This window comes from Diachasmimorpha longicaudata, chromosome 15 (genome assembly GCF_034640455.1).
Source record: "Diachasmimorpha longicaudata isolate KC_UGA_2023 chromosome 15, iyDiaLong2, whole genome shotgun sequence".
NCBI classification, from domain to species: Eukaryota; Metazoa; Arthropoda; class Insecta; order Hymenoptera; family Braconidae; genus Diachasmimorpha; species Diachasmimorpha longicaudata.
This window is the reverse complement of record NC_087239.1, coordinates 4,037,091-4,051,923: the sequence shown is the minus strand read 5'-3', so window position 1 is coordinate 4,051,923 and position 14,833 is coordinate 4,037,091. Positions and strand designations below refer to the sequence as shown.

At 35.9% G+C, this 14,833-nt stretch overlaps 1 protein-coding gene across 1 annotated transcript; it reads right to left on the bottom strand.

The window, feature by feature from the left end:
• Positions 1-7,986: 7,986 nt before the first annotated feature.
• On the bottom strand, positions 7,987-14,688 carry LOC135169773 (mucolipin-3-like). Its single transcript, XM_064135067.1, has 4 exons — positions 14,262-14,688; positions 12,061-12,337; positions 10,970-11,844; positions 7,987-10,477 (listed from the first exon to the last, which is right to left on the bottom strand). The coding sequence occupies exons 1-4, from the start codon at positions 14,429-14,431 to the stop codon at positions 9,889-9,891; spliced, it is 1,911 nt and encodes a 636-aa protein (XP_063991137.1). The 5' UTR covers positions 14,432-14,688; the 3' UTR covers positions 7,987-9,888.
• Positions 14,689-14,833: the final 145 nt, after the last annotated feature.

The following is a 14,833-nucleotide window of genomic DNA, read 5'->3' as shown; positions in this document are numbered from 1 at the left end:
CAGGGGTTCTGGTAAAGTGCATGATTTTTGGGTGCATGCTATTTGCAACGTCTTTATGATGTTTGCTAAAAATAAATGCAATAAAATTTTTTACACAACGACAAATGGTGGATGAAAATTACCTAGAAAATCGTGACAAATTTTACTATCCTTACAGTAATCCCAAAGCAATAGTTTATTTAATTAAAAAAAAATGATGTTTAATAGAAAAATGGAAAAGTGTCATTTGTATTCGTAGATTCATAACGTCAGTGAATTGTTATTACTAAAAATATATCACTTATTGGGAAGATATTCACAAAAAACATTCAGAACAATTTGAAAAAAAAATATAGAGAAAAAAAATTGATAGAAATGATAATAAAATATGAGTAGATCATAGTACTTTCAGATAATCTGACTTCTGAGTGAAGGTAGGGGAGCATGACCCAGTTGATGATGACATCTGACTACGATCTCATCAATTCCTGATCTTAACTCGGTACCTGATGCAAATTTCCACTCAAATCACTTGGCTTCCACCCCTCGTTTTTCCACTTCACACCCCAACACATCCGCCCATCACTTGTCAAAACTGTCAAACCATTTAGTAAACCATTAACCGCAAGTTTTTACGACAATTGTACATAATGCTGCAAGTAATTCCATTGGATTACCACAGCTTCAGCAGCTGGCACTCGAACAAAAGTAATTAAACTCCACAGAAAATAAATATTTGGCAGTCAAAGGACATAAAATTGTCAACAAAGACTGAAAGTTCACTGAGTACTTCGGATTGGATTGCTGTCATGGGTTTGGAATGGGCCATAATCGACTAATTATAGTTCTTCCTGATGACAAACAATACGATTTGCAAAAGACTGATTTATTCCCTGTCATTCAGAATGACATTGTCATTTCCGAAAACAATTCGGAGTCTCTCGCGGACTCCCCTCGTCCATCGTCACCCGAATAATCTGCAAACCTCACCCCTTCCCACCCCCATGATGACAAAAGTCTGGTTTAAATATTCGCGAGTGTTTACTGAAGATGTTGGCGTGTTACCAAATTTTTTGCAACCGATATTTTCTCTTTTATTTGGATTCAGAAAAAGAAACTATTGTGCGATGTTTTCCACTGGCGAAGGGGAAACGCCCGGGGTTTAAGATGAGGACAGGGGTGAGTCACATGAAGAGGAAATTACTGGAAAAATTTAGGAAATTACCGAGGAGTTCGAGAAAAATTACTGAAAATTCTGCAAAATTTATTTTCGTGATCGGATTTTTTGGGAAATTTTGACGGCGATTTTTACGGTACCTTCAGCAGTTCTTTCCGGAATTATGTCAATTATCCACGATTACGTAAGAGGTCCGCAATTTTTCGCGATTGTGACTGACATTCAGTCACATTTTTCGGCGATTTGTGTCGTTACAAAAGATATCGAGCGATCGGTAGCACTTACCTCTTCGGTATCGATGATTGAAGTGGTCAGTGTCTCTTTGATGGTGGTACTTCCGCTGATTATCACTTGACTGAGCTCCGCCGAAAATTCTGAAATATCCAAGAGTAAGGGCCAGCCCATAATTAAATGCAGACATTCATTAAAAAATAAATTACATGGAAAATTATTGGGTAATTAAGATAATGAAATATCGAAATGATATTTCAGGCATTTCCATTTATATTTAAAGAAATAATTTGCGAAAGCCAAAATGTTATTTTTAAAATAGAATGTTTTGCGAAGGTAATAACATTTTCGAATAGTTCAGGTGAAAATTATTAAAAAAATTATTGCGACTTCCTGACAATTAAATTTGTTGTCAACAAAAATGGCTCCTAAATTTCAACACAAAGTTTCAGGTTTAATTTGTGGTATTTGATTGACGGATATTTTATTTTTATAATTGTTGTTACCTTTTTTCCTTTTACTCGAAGATGTTGTTATTGAGTCCCTTGATGCCATGGTAAATTGTTACGACATTATTCTGAAAATAAAGAAATTGCGTTATCACTATATTTTTGTATAGGATTTTATTGTTATTGTTTATCGCTATTATATTTATATTAAATTAATTTCTACTCCAGGCGATAGACTGGAGTCTTTTGAAAGGTCTTGAACGTGTCGGCATAGTAGATTCGCACCTTCAAATTTTATAAATATAATTAGATCTGTGGGCCAACGAGGCGACCTAGTGCTGCCACCTCAAAATTCGCGGCTGAAGCGGTTCATTCATTTTAATGACACATTAAATCTAATTTGCCGAGGAGAAGTACATAATCTTATGTAGATAACTGTCACCCACTTCCAACAATTTAACGCGCGCAATTGACATTCAATTCTCGTTTACCCGCTATCAGATTTTCCCCGGTGACGTCATTAAAATTGATTTCAATCTGATCATTGCATTTTATGGAGGGATAAAGTCGAGCTAATTTTAGTTAATTTTCGGCGAATGTTATTGGAGAGATTTTCTGTTTATCTTCGATTCAATTCGTTGCACTTGATATCTTGATCTATTTAGATTTCCGGTCTATTTTAGGATGATTCCGCGTCTGACATATACAGATTACACTACTGGAACAGCAAACTCCAACAATTGTGTCACCTAAATACCGCAGAATATATATAAACAAAATTAGTGATCCGATTTTTTGTCTTGAATTGTACGAAAAAGAGACGAATGAAAATTATTTTTAATATTCTGGACATTTTTACTGTATGAAATGTCATCAAATTCAATTGAAAACAGGTGAAATCAATCAGTTTACCAACAGTTAATCAATTGAAATCCAACAGGAATCAATAAAAATCAGATAGAAATTAGATAAAAAGGTGATATATTCAAATAATTATGAAAATTCAGTGAAATATCCAGGGATTCCGAACCAATATACGATAGATTCGAACCCTCATTTGATCGAAGCATGAGGTTCATGGTTGGAGCCCTCAGAATCAACAATTGAATCATTCGCACAACGAAAAAAAAGGTACGGTGGAATTGATTTTGCCAAATATCCATTGACTTCAGAAAAAAAATTATTTTTTTCGAGTAATTGCCTGACAGTTCTCATTAGATTTAAATTACCTCACTTATATGTATTATTCTAGAACATGATTATGTTAATTATAACGTTGAGGGAACTCCTGCAATAATCATGAGCATTAAATAATTCATCAAAATTCTTCCCTCAAGAAAATCAGAACTTTAGAAAAACGAAATAATTATTAACTGAATTCCTTCAAGGTCACGTGCTAAATACTCATCCTCTAGAGTAATATTATTATCATCATCCCCTCGGGAGAATTTACGGAACAATTACGCATTTTTTATTAAAAGTTCACTGGAAAAGTGCATAACTCTTCTATAATTTTTAAATAATTTTTCTCCACGTGCGGAAATCATTGTGTCAAGATTGTTGTCTACACCCGAATCAATTTTAATTAAAAAATTAGACCTCCAGGGGGAGGGGGTCAGGCGAATGTTAGTTTTACCCCAAAAATTACCTTCTCAACTCTAATTTTTTCAACAAAATTCGATCTAAAAAGTCATTTGTCATTTCCTCCCACTCTTCACCCTCTAGAGTTCTAATGTTCATAAAAAAATTATTTCCATCTACTATTGCTTTTTATAATTTTCGTCTAATGCCATCTAAGTGTTGTCAATATACATCCACCCCTCCAACCCCCCTGCACCTCATTTCCCCGCAAATCACCCCTTAATTACCTCCTCCAGTTCGAATACTCTCATGACACGAACAACACTCACCCCTCATATCGTACAATTATTAATTAAAAATATTCGATAGTTAAATCATTAATATACAACATGACATTCGGCCGTGAATAACCCCCGCACCAACCGGTCACCGATGTCCAAGACATTGCCAACTTGTCGCATCATTTGATTTATCCCCTGACGTCCGTGCAAACAGTCTCTCAGGGTCAAACGATATTTCCGAGCTGATTCACATCCGGAAGACGCTGAAATCCACCACCACCACCAGCTGATTCACCTGTCATCCCCCAACGATCTCGATAAGAACATAATGCTCCTCTGTAGCTCTCGCCAACCGGTCTATTCGAGGATTTTTTTTAATGGCCCATCACCAGTAATCCGAGAGGACCGAAACGAGGATCAAACGGAACGACAGCTGCACCCAAATACTTTTACTCATTCGTGACGTCATTCAAAATATACAAACGATGATGCTGGATGAAAGCATCGGACGCTACATAAACTTTTGCCTCTCGATGAGCGTCAACTTCCGGTAATTTTGACGGAGAATCAAATTTCCGAGATATTTCAATTTTTTGATTGTCAAAATCGTCTGTCAAAAAATTTTTCCCGCAATTTTCACGCGTCAATTCGATTTAAATCGATATTTCGACGATTTTTTCGGCTTTCGGTTCGATATTTTCGTACCCCCTGGGTTTTTTTAAATGCCACCACTCAAACTAATTCGACACTTGCCCAACACTCGTGCAATGTGCGAATAAAAATAGAAACATTGACGAGCTGAAGATGAGGTGTATGGGAGTTCCTACGAGACTCGTTTCAAAACTAGCGGATGAAATTAAAAAAAAAGAGTTTACGTGAACTTACTACTGTGCACCTGTTTCGCGGATCCTCGGGGAGTGTCAAGTCCTTCACAGATAACTAGAATTATTGTTAATTGATCTCACTAATTTTTTTGAAAATTAAAAACAGTTTTTTTACTGGGGGAAAAATCAATCGCACGAGTTCGTAACTTTTGCGGTGGAATACACGAATAAATCGAGGTGGTTAGAAGCTACCCGACGGCTATCTCGAGACTGCGCTACCAATGCCAGATCTAAGGCGTCGCGACGCCCTCCTCGCGCGCCTCCGGCGCCTGTTTGACTCCCCGATTGCCTCAGGGCTAAACGACTTGAGATCTTTTTCGGTTTTTAATGAGGTGGGATTTTGGAGTTTAATTGTCGGGATTTTTTAGGGATTTAAGGGGTTGGGGGGTGGATGAGATAAGGGTCTATCAGTGGAGGAGTAGTTGAGGAAATTCAGCGATTTATTGAGTGATAAGAATGTGGATAACGTACGCGGAAGGGATAGGAAAGGGTGAGGGGGGTAAAAAGGTGTGTGAAATGGGGAAGAAAATAATTTAAGGGGAGGAAAATAGAGGGGTTGTTGGTAATTAGTGAACGTGAATGATAATCGGACTGTAAACGTGGGGGGGACGTGGGGAAAAATGGGACATGCCGGTGAAATTGGACAGGAGTGAAAAACATTTTTTAATTATTTACAGGGGAGGTAATTAGGGGGTTGGGAAATTAGTTAAGAGCGATTGGAATATAGTGAGATGAATTATCAGGTGAATCACACTGACCTGAGGGTCCAATTATAAGAAAGTTGATTAGGAAAATACGATGAAACAAATTAGATAGCAAACGGTGAATCGTAAAGCGGTTGAATGTGTTGAAAGGGGTGAAATACACAAAAAAAAAATTATACTGAACTACCCAGTTATTTTTTCAGTATTCTGAGATCATGCGGAGGGCGATAAAGTACGATCAATCGATATTGGGTTAATGTGGAAGAATTAAATCGATGAAACATTTTATTCATTCAATACCTCATCGAATCAAATAATTTTTCTGTACTCTAACGTACCATAAACTTCAACGTTAGGAGCTCGTGAACTCGATCGGTTGCACCGGAAAGTTCGTCTAATAATAATCGATGGTCACAACGGGGTTATTTTGAATTTGAACCGGAGTCTGTAACGCCAAACTTTCGAATCACTCTTCGCGAGAATTATTAATTAGTCCCGGCGATGTGTGAATTACCCCTCGATTTTTCGCTTTTCCGGAAGATGGAAATTTTTGGGGGGGTGAGCGAAGGTGTGGGGGTGCGTGGTAGGGGTTGGTACCCGTGGGGCAACGAACCCGGGAGCAAAATAATGCCGAGACACTTACAGACGATGTGACAGGCAGACAATCACAACACGTGGAGTACATTATTTAGGATGGGATGAGACTGGGATGGTTGACAATGAGAAGGGGTGTTCAATTAATCACAGGGTTTAATCGAATTTCCTGAGATGGTCGAGACGATTTTCTTCTGATTTCTACCCAAACGCAACAGTATATGATACATAAACAGTATATTACATGTATATTACATGTATATAATATGGGGTAGTCCGAGTGAACTCAACGAGGTTCAAACCCTTAGCCCTTTACTGGTATCATCGATTTTTTTCCATATTGTCCACTTCATCAGATGACTATTCAATTTTTTTGAGATTTTTTGACGGTCCCAGGAACCCCCTACGATTTTTTTCATCTTTTCAACATTTTTTAAAAATATTCATTATCTATTATAATTTTTAACGACCAGTTTTATCACCTGGCTACTAAATAAATAATAAAATATATTTTCGTACTGTGAGCACATAACATAATTTATATTTACTGAAATCTTCCGCCGGTTTCGCACAAAATTTAGAACGCAAACGCGGAAAATTTAAATAAACATCGTAAACCCTCAGGTTTCCCTGAAAATCCACTGTAATTTCACATTTTTGGGCAGCAACGAAACGCAAATTCCTCAATTCACTTAAAATTGCAATGAAAACATGAATATCCAGTGCCAACAATTGTTCAGTTAATAGTTTTTTGATCCAGCAAAATTTACGAGTTGAATTTCGAGATTAACGTGTCATCTTGAGGTTTTATTGTTGAACAAGTGGTGCTGACAAAAATTGTGCCAAGGATTTTTGACTCTCTGGTCCCAGTTTTTCCCTGGTTGACACTAATCGGTAAATCATGGTCCAGTTTCGGGAAATCGTTAGCGATTTTGACGATTTTTTAACGCAAATTGTCTAGTGATTTCGGTGATGGATGTTTCGTGTAGTTTAACCCGCAATATGTGTGTACGCAATCCGGCTAATTGAGGCCGATTCGTGTACTTGGCGGCGAGCCAAAATGTTCGGGTACATCCATTAGGTTTTTAGCGTAACCGTCATATTATATCATATTGAAATCCCCGTTTTTCATACACAAATTACAATAAAATTAACCAGACGAGATGAAAGCCACTTTTACTTCGGAGAATGAATGTGAAACGATTTTTCATTCAAAGCTATTGTCATGTAAAATATTTACTACATAGTTTTTGTTCAATTTCTTATCGTGAACAGCTGAAATGAGCTGCTAATTAGACGCTCCTGAAAGTCCCCAACTCGAAAAAATATAATTTTTTAAAGAACAAATCCTTCCCTCCAGTAAATGGATATTTCACCAACGATTTTTTATTTGAATAATTTTTATTCCAACAAATGTCTTTTATCAGATTAAACAGAAGTCTCTAACGAATGAGAAATATGCGATCTCTATACCTAATTGGATTTCTATATTTCATGATTTACGTCCAACAAAAATTATCGTTTTAAAAAGATCGATTACCCAATTTCCTGCGAGAAATAATTAATTTGTCACTAAGATGAATTTGGCGATGGCAAAATTCCCCACCTAGACATAATTCTAACGTGACAAAATGACAAAAGTACATTTGCGAATGATTAATGGTAAAACAATTGCGAGTTATGAGGAAATTAAAAAAAATGGATTTGACTGGGAAGTCCCGAATGAAATAAAACGAGCGACGATATTCGTCTGTATTTTCCGGGATCGTAATCTCTCGATGAATCAGATGTCGTCAGTATAAATAAATGATTAATTTTTAATAGAATAAAAAATTAAAATTGTAGAACATTCGATTTGCTTCAGCAAGAAAATAGATAGATGGTTAATGAACAATAAATTTATTAAATTAATAAATCAATAAAACTTATCATTTTACGAGATCATTAGTAAAATATTTTAATGAGTATAAAATACTGCATACGAGTAATTTTTTCGTGCTGCAGACTTGGCATAATTAATACTTTTCCAACCAATCTCATCGTCGTTCAGAGTATTCAATTGACAGCTCCCCTATGTCACTGGTCTCAGGAAAGATTTACAAAAAATCCAAGTGTTCTATGTTTATTCACACAAAATTCACACTAAATACAACTGAGATAATACAAAATAAAACATTATGGTAACAATTCAAACTGCCTGTATTTTGAAAATATAATTCATACGATTATCTCTCGTCATGTCTCTCTACAGATAACAAACAAATATAAATAAATAAATTTCTGTCTATGAAATTAATGAAATCGGGCTGCGATATCATCACGTATAAAAAAGATTGTTTATCATTGGGTTTGTGATACGAGATATAACGATAAGTAAATTCCATCAATAAGGTGAGGTTGGCATGTCATTTTATAAAAACTGGAGAACATTTCAGCTCTAAATGTTCATAAAAAATCGATAATCCGGCCATCCCTGAATAATTCTCGTGGTTCATCACATCTTTTCGCGCAAAAGAAAAAAAATCCAGTCGAAAATCAACCTCAACAATGGCCTTTAAATAATATTTTTCTGAATTTACCTATTGAAATATCAAGTTCCCCAGCTCTTGCTGCCGTATCACAGACCTCATGTAGCACCTATAATTGGTCATCGTCAAAGTCTAGCAAGACCTTTTTCTCAATTGATCGTAACAAACACAGACTGCATTAATTTTTTTTACATATTTTGTGCTACAGAGGGAAGTATTTTGTGATCATCAAGTGATTGCAATTAATTACAAAATACACGTGTCACAATATTACTGTTTCTCCTCACCAAGGCCGAAATATTCCACGGATTTATTGTCTCCAACAATCTCTTATTCCCAGATAAATCGAAATAAACATCGCATTTACAAAATTAGCGATGCATTGTTTATCATTCATTTTTGTCCTAATATCACATTTATTCATGCAACTGAATACTATTTACTCGCTCCATAATATCGTAAATGAGGGAGATGTAAATGCAGTCCATTTGGCAGTTTTTACAATTTTATTTGTTATGGATGAATGGTATTATGGTGGAAGCCTTGAACGCAGTGTTAGATCAATTTTAATGATAAATATGAAAATAAATTGGCAGTTGCCTATTAAAAAATATCAGGCGCTTTATTATTTGACTTTTAAATTCCGCATTTTGTCCACAATAAATCCAATTGAAGCTGACAACATACAGGTTGGGATTAAAGATAATAATAATCATAATGTATTTTTACAATTTATGTGTCTTTGGCTTTTCCACAGGTGATTCCGCAGATTTTTTTAGATTTTTACGAACGTAAAAAGAAAAAGCGGAATTAGTTGTTGAAAATTCGTGAATTTAAACCACAAAATTATATTGGTTTGAATCCAATTGGAATTGGAGATGGATATAATAATAAATGTCAAAGTAAAAAACATTTAATAATTATTGTTGTTCAAGAACCTGTGATCTAGGGTTTCAGCTATTAAAAATTGAATTTATGACTGTATTTTATAAAAATTTCAAATGGCTAATGAAATGAACGCCAATTAAAAGACAAATCAATAAATCTCGGTTATTAAAAAAAAACAGAATGTTTCATTAAAAAAATATCAAGGTGTGCAAAAGTATTTGAATACGATTTCCCCTCTGACCTTGTCAATATTAATTGATTCATTAGTATTCCATACCCGAACACTGTACCATTCACCCAAAAGCAATTTTCCAAAATACAAAAAGTTCATCGTACGAAGAAAAATCACAGAAAAACGTCACAAATTCAATACGAAATTTGACTACATTTCTCATGCACTTCCATCAAGAATTCCATTATTTGTTTCCCCAGATGGAATATATTTTATATAAAAAACCAGTAAAACTCAATCTCTCACACAATTAGTATAAAAAAACGAATTTTAGATTTTTCTATAAAATTTCTTCGTACGTCTCCCTTATTCTAAATTGATCCATAATATTTCCCAGTTCCTGGACGCTCAATTAACTTACTATATACAGATTGCGCCGCAGTTTTCATCGGGTTTAGCTGTTGCACCTGAATTTGTAGACCCTGAAAAAGACCCGTAGGGTCTTTTTCGACAGCAACAGAGTTTTCCAAAAAGTTCACTAAAATTAGTGTCACCGGATTCCGTTCGAAAAACACCACTGGACGCCTCATCAGTGCATACAGCAATAAATGCCTGAAGATCATTCTTGGGAAATCCATCGCGATAGTACAGCTTGATGGTGTCATAAGCATCCATGATAATGGAGATGAAGAGACTCAGCACCACGTAGATATAAAGCGATATGAAAGTGTAGAGATAAATCCTCGAGTACCACCAGAGAAGTGGAGATTTGAATGAAGTTATGGAGAATGTGGCGAACAGTTCATCGCCATTTATGAGAGCAAATAGGCACTCCGATGTGGTGGCCAGACTCCTGAATTTGAGATGATAGGGTCCGAGGGTGAGCCATCCACAGAAAGTAAACCCAGCATAAATCAATATGGCGCAGACTAGGAAACGTGCGACCTTGGGAGCTGCTTTCTTCAGAGTCAAGATGACGACGTTGTATGTCTTGAAGAAACCGAGGTACCTGTTGAAATGAAACCGAATTATTGAATTGATTCTTTGATTATCATTTTATATTCGCAGCCGAGATAGCGATATTACAATTTTTTATTAACATTATTTGATTACTGTCGTCATCAATCGACTCTGACCACAAATGACTGGTTGAATGATGAGTAATCCAAGTAGGACAATTTTTAAAATAATTTATGTACTCGATATTCACAGATACAGATTCTCTGTTTCTTATGTCAATGAGCAATCGCAGTTGATATTTCTAAAATCCTCAATCTATTAAATTTTGATACAGAAAAATTTCCAATTACTCCGTTCATCAGTAATCATCATTGAAGTTAATCGCCGACACTAATTCACTCAGTAATTGAAATTAACGATCGAGTGGAACAGTTTTCGATTAGTGAAGTGCGCCTCGATTACTCATTCATCGAATAATGGAACGGGTTCAACTCTAATGACTTAATGATTGACTGAACAATTTCTGAATAGCCTCCCTCACCTCAAGACTCCAAACCACACGAGGAGATTTCCAGTTCCTAGAAAAATACTGCATATATTCCAATGATCGCTGCCAAAGTACTTCCTCTCAATCTGCTCCTTGATGGCCGATCCCAGCATGATAAGCATATCATTGATAATAATCATGATGTACCACATGTTGAGAAACTCCAGTCGTCCCTCAAGGCTCAAAGCCTTGCCATAAGTCTTCTTAAAAAAATTAATAGTTTCAAACTTGAGCAGCTGTGCCCTGTAGATAGCTCTTGAGCACAGACCCAATGAAACCGCGCATATGAATATAACGAAGAGATTAAGAAGTGTCCTCAATGCAGAATCAATCCTATTATCAGTAATATATCTGGTATCACCTTTGCATTGCAGCCTGTTTGGTTCCGCATCAAGAGATAGCAGCATTTGTCCATCAAAATCACTATTATCAAGTAAAATCTTGACGTCAAATTGATAGCAATCAGGCGGTGTTATAGGTCCCGCTGCTTTTAAATTAACAGTTTTAACCGCAAATTGCAAATCTGCCTTTACCAGAGCCGAAAAATTAATGACAATATCCTTATCAATCAGTAATTTTTTCGTCTCAATTTGCGAGTCTCCCTGGAACGTGTGATTAATTTGAATGCAATTTTTTTCAATCTCATTATTGAACACATAACTCTCATTAAAACCAAATATTGTTCCCTCTTTGTACTGATACAGACAGAGATCAACTCGGCCTATTGAATTATCCTCTTCAGTGTATGAGTACGATCCAATGGCATTACTGAGATTATAATATCCTCTTAACGCATAATCAAGTGTTGAGTAAAAATCATCTTGTTTGTAGAGAGCCAGTGGTGCTGTTGTTGGGGGATATGCTGGTACCTTTAAATAGATTATCAATATTATTAACTCGATAAGCGATAAACTGATTATAAGATTGACAGACAAGACTAAATAACGTGACTGATCAAACGAGAAATAGTGAGTACTCTATGACTGATAAGAGGACACCACGAGTTCGCTGAATGATTAGTTTTAATCGCACGAGGAGAGATTTTTTTCAATTCTTCTGGTGATAGGGTGAGTGATAATAATCACCTCTTGGGTGGCATCCCAGCCCATCAGGAATAAGTGGGAGAAAGCAATTCTGTTGTCCCATGTGTAGTTAACGTGCATGTAATTGTTGTGAGCGAAGAGACACAGCTGTACGGTGACTAGGATGATCTTTATCACCTGGACGATGAATTTGTAGGGTACACGACGTCTTGCCTGCCATTTCTCCACTGGATTCATGAAGAAAAAACGTAGACGACGACGCATCTTGTCCTCGGCGTAGACGATGGCGTCATAGTGGGGCTGATCAAGAACTCCATCCCTGGGAATAATAATTGCACGACTTGAGAAATGATTAAAACGAAATTCCTTTTCTGAAAAGGATATTCTGGTGAAATTAAATTGTATTAAATAATATCAAATGATTAAATACGTTTCTCGTTGTGGCTCACATACGCACGATATATCACTCCCATCACTCGATATAAATTGGGTAATATATCCTGACTCATAATCATCGCCCTTCATTAAACTTCAAATATCCAAAACGAATGAAATAGAAGACTTTATTCTCAGAAGTCATGAAACAAATATCTGAGAACTCGAATTAGATGGAACTAGATTAGATTAGATACTTCACTATTGAATGATTCTTTCAATTTTCTTTATCTCATGATCTTCATATCTTAATTAAGTGCATTGATATATGGAACTATTAGGAATATTCACTTTCCTGTGCACATGGTAATATTTAATTTACACAAAACGTGGAATAAAAATATATCATTCCTTAATTTGCTTTATTTGTCGTATTCACGTAATTTCTGTAATTAGAGAGAGAATGCGCTTTACGATTAATTAATAAGGAATTGATCTATTACTCTCCCCTAATTATGGTTACTCAAAGATTTCATTAATCAGGATTTTCATAATTATTCAAAGAAAACCGCTTTCTTCTATTTTATTTGAATTATTGGAGGAAAACTGTTGTTTAATTCTTATTGTGATTCATTAGTTGGTGTCATTGGATCATGTGATGCAATGATTCATCGATTTCACCTGGGCAATGAGTATAACAAATGATCAGTACCTCTCAAGCCATGGAAATCCTTCTACTAATGAATCAAATAAATTAAACGAGTGTGGATTAGATATTTTACTATTAAATACATTTTTCTTATTCAATTTTCTTATCTTTCTGTATTAATAAATTAATGGAATGTGTTGATAAATTAATCAGTCCCAGATAATCACTACCTAATGTATTTTTCAATGGGTTCCCTAGTGCGCAGGTTAAGAATAAATTATTTACCCCGATCTTATGATTTTTTATTCAATCAATATTCATATACGAAAAGGAATGTGGAAAACATTTTGGTTTATTAATAATTAACAATAAAAAGAATGACATTAGGAATTTTCATGAGTCTAGGACGTTTATCTCATGTTTTATCATGTGTTTATGTATATTTATTAATTTACATTGAATTTGTTTCATTGAATTTAGATAATTAACAAATAGTTTTCATTTTATTTACGGGATTGAATGATCGGATTTCAGTGGAAAGAATAAATATCGAATCAAATTCGAAAATTTCTCGTTTCGTCAGGAGATTTCAATCAGAAATTGCTTTATTCCTGTTATTCTTAATCGTATCTTTTTTCAATCATATCATAACTGAAGTCATGCAATCAGTTCCGTGAACATATTGATTATTCCATTTTACTAATATTCATCACCTGCCCTAGTGATGATTTCTTAATAAATAAGTTCTTCCCTCTAGAAAATCCAAAATATTTGTTGCCTGTGTTCCATTGATTCTTCAATTAATTGCAAGTCCCACATTTTTCAGCATTTCTTCCATCAAAATTGATCTATTTCCTCTGTCCAAGTATTATTTACTTAAAAAACGCTTTATTTATATTCTCTTCACCCCATTCCTCTGCTTGCAAAAAATTCTATCAATTCTCCTCCCAAAAATAAAATTTTCAACTCTTAACCTCTACATTCCACCCCTCAAGACCTGGTTGACTCAAATCTAATGATCTCTTCCAAACTAATTATCATTAATTTCACCCTTAAAGATCGACTTTAGCCTGTGCCATGACATGTCAATACACATATCCTCCCCAAAACTAGAATACTAAAGTTGTGCAAAATTTTTCAAGCACAAATTTCCTCAGTTAACGCCTCCCCCTAGTCACGAAAGTCCTAATTCCTTTGTTCTCAACAAACGCCAACATACCTAGCAACATTAGCAGCTCTATCAGCAAATGGACTGTGCTCATGTTCATCAGCACTGTCAGACACTTCGCTCCAGGTATTACCCCTCAACGAATTACTGCCACGCGCACGATCCTCAACAACATTAGGCCTCCTGTCATTGCCAGCGGCCATTTTCCTTGTTGATGCCATATCCCCCTTGGTCGTCGATGTCGTGGTTGCGCCAGAATGCAATACCTCGAGTGGAATCACGGCGATGATGTGCACGGATATTCAGATGCTACTGGATAATAGCGTGGCTCACTGTGATGTTCACATCCGGACTGATCGAGTGGTACTGGCATTGATGGAATAATGGACAATGGAATATCCAGGTTGGTGAGATGATAGCGTGAAATCGTAGGACACTGATACAACACTATTCAACTATGTGAGAGTTGCTGGGAGACTGAGAGTGAGGAGTTGAGTTTATGGAGCAGAGGGGACGACACACACACATGGATATGATTAGAGATTACGAGTACGTGGGTGAGGAACAGCTGACTGGTGGTGTGGGACTGGCCTTGAGACTGGCGGGGGCGTCAGACGTGTTGA

Coding starts and splice junctions, on each gene's coding strand:
- LOC135169773 (XM_064135067.1), bottom strand. CDS start 14,431: ATGGCATCAACAAGGAAAATGGCCGCTGGCAATGACAGGAGGCCTAAT. Junction 11,845..12,060: donor GCTGGGATGCCACCCAAGAG/GTGATTATTATC, acceptor ATCTATTTAAAG/GTACCAGCATATCCCCCAAC. Junction 10,478..10,969: donor GTGTGGTTTGGAGTCTTGAG/GTGAGGGAGGCT, acceptor TCATTTCAACAG/GTACCTCGGTTTCTTCAAGA.